The sequence below is a fragment of the Arachis stenosperma genome, chromosome 3 (assembly GCF_014773155.1).
Source record: "Arachis stenosperma cultivar V10309 chromosome 3, arast.V10309.gnm1.PFL2, whole genome shotgun sequence".
In the NCBI taxonomy this organism is placed as follows: domain Eukaryota; kingdom Viridiplantae; phylum Streptophyta; class Magnoliopsida; order Fabales; family Fabaceae; genus Arachis; species Arachis stenosperma.
Genome location: NC_080379.1, coordinates 47014493 through 47018765, shown reverse-complemented (window position 1 = coordinate 47018765; position 4273 = coordinate 47014493). Strand labels below are relative to the sequence as shown.

The 4273-nt window shown below is 39.9% G+C and overlaps 1 protein-coding gene across 1 annotated transcript; it reads left to right on the top strand.

The window, feature by feature from the left end:
* The first annotated feature begins 676 nt into the window (after positions 1 to 676).
* On the top strand, positions 677 to 1138 carry LOC130966045 (uncharacterized). The gene has a single exon (XM_057890803.1). It carries the CDS (start codon positions 677 to 679, stop codon positions 1136 to 1138), a length of 462 nt encoding a protein of 153 aa, XP_057746786.1.
* The last annotated feature ends 3135 nt before the right edge of the window (positions 1139 to 4273 follow it).

Sequence of the window (4273 nt, the reverse complement as noted above, 5' to 3'; positions counted from 1 at the left end):
AAGAAGTGTGCTGATGGGATTCTAAGAAGATGCATTTCTCATGAGGTAGGACAAGAGATCTTTTGGCATTGCCATGGATCCATATATGGAGGACATTTTAGTGGAGAAAGGACTGCAGCCAAGGTATTACAATGTGGATTCTTTTAGCCTACAATATTCAAAGATGCAAAGGAGTTTGTGACAAGGTGCAATGAATGTCAAAGAGCTGGCAACCTACCCAAAAAGAATGAAATGACATAGAGATTCATCATGGAGTTGGAGTTGTTTGATGTTTGGGGGATTCATTTCATGGGACCATTCCCACCCTCATACACAAACAACTACATATTGGTGGCTGTGGATTATGTGTCAAAATAGTTAGAGGCCATAGCTACATCAACAAATGATAACAAGGTGGTGATTAATTTCTTGAGGAAGAATATATTCAGTTGGTTTGGGGTTCCAAGAGCTCTTATAAGTGATGGGGGAACTCATTTTTGCAACAAAGAACTTGAGACACTCCTCCTAAAATATGGTGTCAAGCACAAGATAGCAACCCCATACCACCCACAAACCAATGGTCAAGCTGAAATTTCAAATAGAGAGCTGAAGAGAATCCTTGAGAAGACCGTTGTAAACTCAAGAAGCTAGATGATCACTATAGGCTTATAGAACAGCTTTTAAGACACCCATTGGTATGTCTCCATACCAATTGGTGTTTGAAAAGGCTTGTCATCTACCAGTGGAGCTTGAACATAGAGCATTTTGGGCTCTAAAGATATTGAACTTTGATAATCAAGGTGCTTGGGAAAGAAGATTGCTACAACTCAATGAGTTAGAAGAATTTAGAACTCAAGCCTATGAAAATGCCAAGATTTACAAGGAGAAAACAAAGAAATGGCATGATCAAAAGCTAGCAAGAAGAGAGTTTGTAGAAGGTCAAAAAGTGCTATTGTACAACTTAAGGCTTAAGTTTTTCCCAGGGAAGCTAAAGTCAAGATGGTTTGGACCCTTCACAATCATCAAGGCTTCTCCTTATGGTCATGTGGAGCTTATGGAGGACAAAACACAGAGGACTTTCACTATCAATGGGCAAAGACTTAAGCATTACTTGGGGGACTCATTGGATGAGCAAAGAGTGAACTATACCCTCAGCTGAAGAGGAAGAATCGTCAAGCTAGTGACATTAAAGAAGCGCTAGTTGGGAGGCACCACAACACTCATATCCTTTCAATTTCATGCTTTCTAAAGTAGTTTATGTTTAGTCACTAAGGTTTTTTTATTTTCATTTTTAGTTATCAGTTAAAGTAGTTAATAGTTTCCTTGATTTAAGTTTTAAAAGTTTTCTAGTTTGCTGGAAGTGCAATCTTGCTTGCTACACTATATGAGGTTGAGTAATTGGACTGGGAAACTAGCTAAAGAGCTAAGTTTGGTGTGGCCACTAACCCACTTAATTTGAGCTTACATCAAAACAATTGAATTACTCTTGGGAGTAAGCCCAAAATTAAGTTTGGTGTGGCCAACATCATAAGAGATTCATACGTACAGCCCAATGGATTCATGTTTAAAGGCAATTAGTAAATTGTTGGGTGCATAAAACGACAAATTTATTGTGTTCATCTGAAATGGAAGTAGAAGAATGTGAAAGAATTAACTTTATTCCACTCATAATGTACACAATAAAATCCAATCATGAGATCAATTACTATATGCAATGAATACAAGTTTGGTGTCCAAAAGACACCCATTAAATGCCATTTAACTGGAAGAATATGAAGCAATTTTTTTGTGATTACTGATGGGAGTTTCGAACTGAGTTTTCAGGAAGGAGGTGGGGTCCACATGACTTTGATAACTCATCAAGTCAGGGAGTCAAAGTGTACTTCACACTTTGGAACTCAAAAATCAGAAGAAAGCTAAAGAGATAGGGGTTGGCACTTCTACCCACGCTGGGCGCCACTCCCAAGTGGGAAAACATTCAATTTTTATCTTCAATTCCCACCTTCCATATTCCTCTTCTCACCCCTATATATTGCACTCTCTCTTCCCTCTTCCTTACACTACAAACCTCATTCCTCACAACCGAAACACTCCTTCTGCACTTCTTGCTTTCTTTCTTTCTTTCTTTCTTTCCTTATTCTTGCTTTCTTGATTGGAACAATCAAGTCCTAAGTTTGGTGTTGGAGAAAAACACTGATTTGCTTTCTTTCTTTGCTTCTTTCTTTATCCCTTCATCACACTTCTAATTCTTCTCTTCTCACCCAAAAGGCACCACCAAAAGCCACTTCATCAAAGAAAAGAAAGACTAAGGAAGCTGGCTCTGGCTCATCAAGCTTCAATGAATTCAAATTCCTTTCATTCTTCTACCAAAACCAGTTTTATGGGTGGGTGAGTGAGAGGCAAATAATCCCTAAAGTTGGCATCCAACTAGGGAGAGATAAACATAGAGAAATCAACATTGAGATCAACAATAGAGGCTGGGTACTTTTGTGCAACTCACCAAAGAAAGTGGTGGAAAGCTTGGTAAGGAAATTCTACGCCAATGCTGTTCTCCAACCTGGGCAACCATATGACTGCCAAAGCTCTGTGAGGGGGAAGAGTATTGATTATAACCCCGCCAACATATACAAGATGTTGATGGTGAAATGCACAAGTTCCACTTGGAGCTATGAAGAAAGGGTGAAACAACTTGACCCTAGGTTTGAAGAAATCCTAAACGAGATTTGTGTTCTCAATGTTCAATGGATCAATGACAAGGATGGAAGACCAAACCAATTCAGAGAAGAGATTTGATTCCAAGCTAGAGGGTGGCTAGACTTTATGAGAAGATCCCTCAACCACACCTCCAACACTTCAGAGGTAACATTGGAAAGAGCTGTGTTAATCAATAGCATCATGAAAGGGGAAAACATCAATGTGGGGGAGATGATTGCAAATAATATTCATAGGGTACTGAAAAGCACCAAGGATAGCACAAGACTTGCTTTCCCAAGCATCATCCAGAGGCTTTATGATGAGGCTGGAGTGGAGAAGGTGATTGATGAGATCTTGGTGGAGCAGGGCATACCAATCACAGCCAAAAGATGGAAAAGGTGGTGGCTGGTGCACGAAATTGTGATCTCTACTTTTCACAACTCAAATAATCCCCGGTAATGAATCCAAAAACTTGGTGCTCAATACCATGGTATAAACATAATTTCACAACTTTGCACAACTAACCAGCAAGTGCACTGGGTCGTCCAAGTAATAAACCTTACGCGAGTAAGGGTCGATCCCACGGAGATTGTTGGTATGAAGCAAGCTATGGTCACCTTGTAAATCTTAGTCAGGCAGATTCAAATGGTTATGAATGATTTATGAATAAAACATAAAACAAGGATAGAGATACTTATGTATTTCATTGGTGAGAATTTCAGATAAGCAAATCGAGATGCTTTGTCCCTTCCGTCTCTCTGCTTTCCTACTGTCTTCATCCAATCCTTCTTACTCCTTTCCATGGCAAGTTGTATGTTGGGCATCACCGTTGTCAGTGGCTACAATCCCGTCCTCTCAGTGAAAATGTTCAACGCACCCTGCCACGGCACAGCTAATCATCTGTCGGTTCTCAATCAGGTTGGAGTAGAATCCATTGATTCTTTTGCGTCTGTCACTAACGCCCAGCCTTCAGGAGTTTGAAGCTCGTCACAGTCATTCAATCATTGAATCCTCAGAATACCACAGACAAGGTTTAGACCTTCCGGATTCTCTTGAATACTGCCATCAATTCTAGCTTATACCACGAAGATTCTGATTAGGGAATCCAAGAGATAAACATTCAAGCCTTGTTTGCTTGTAGAACGGGAGTGGTTGTCAGGCACGCGTTCATAAGTGAGAATGATGATGAGCGTCACATAATCATCACATTCATCAAGTTCTTGAGTGCGAATGAATATCTTGGAATAAGAACAAGCTAAATTGAATAGAAGAACAATAGTAATTGCATTAATACTCGAGGTACAGCAGAGCTCCACACCTTAATCTATGGTGTGTAGAAACTCCACCGTTGAAAATACATAAGAACAAGGTCTAGGCATGGCCGAATGGCCAGCCTCCCAAAACGTGATCAAAGGACTCCAAATGATCAAGGATCCAAAGATTCAAAGATCTAAAGATGAAAATACAATAGTAAAAGGTCCTATTTGTAGAGAACTAGTAGCCTAAGGTTTACAGAAATGAGTAAATGACATAAAAATCCACTTCCGGGCCCACTTGGTGTGTGCTTGAGCTGAGCATTGAAGCATTTTCGTGTAGAGAC

Excerpts from the sequence above, each read along its gene's own strand:
- LOC130966045 (XM_057890803.1), top strand. The coding sequence starts at position 677 with ATGTCTCCATACCAATTGGTGTTTGAAAAGGCTTGTCATCTACCAGTG.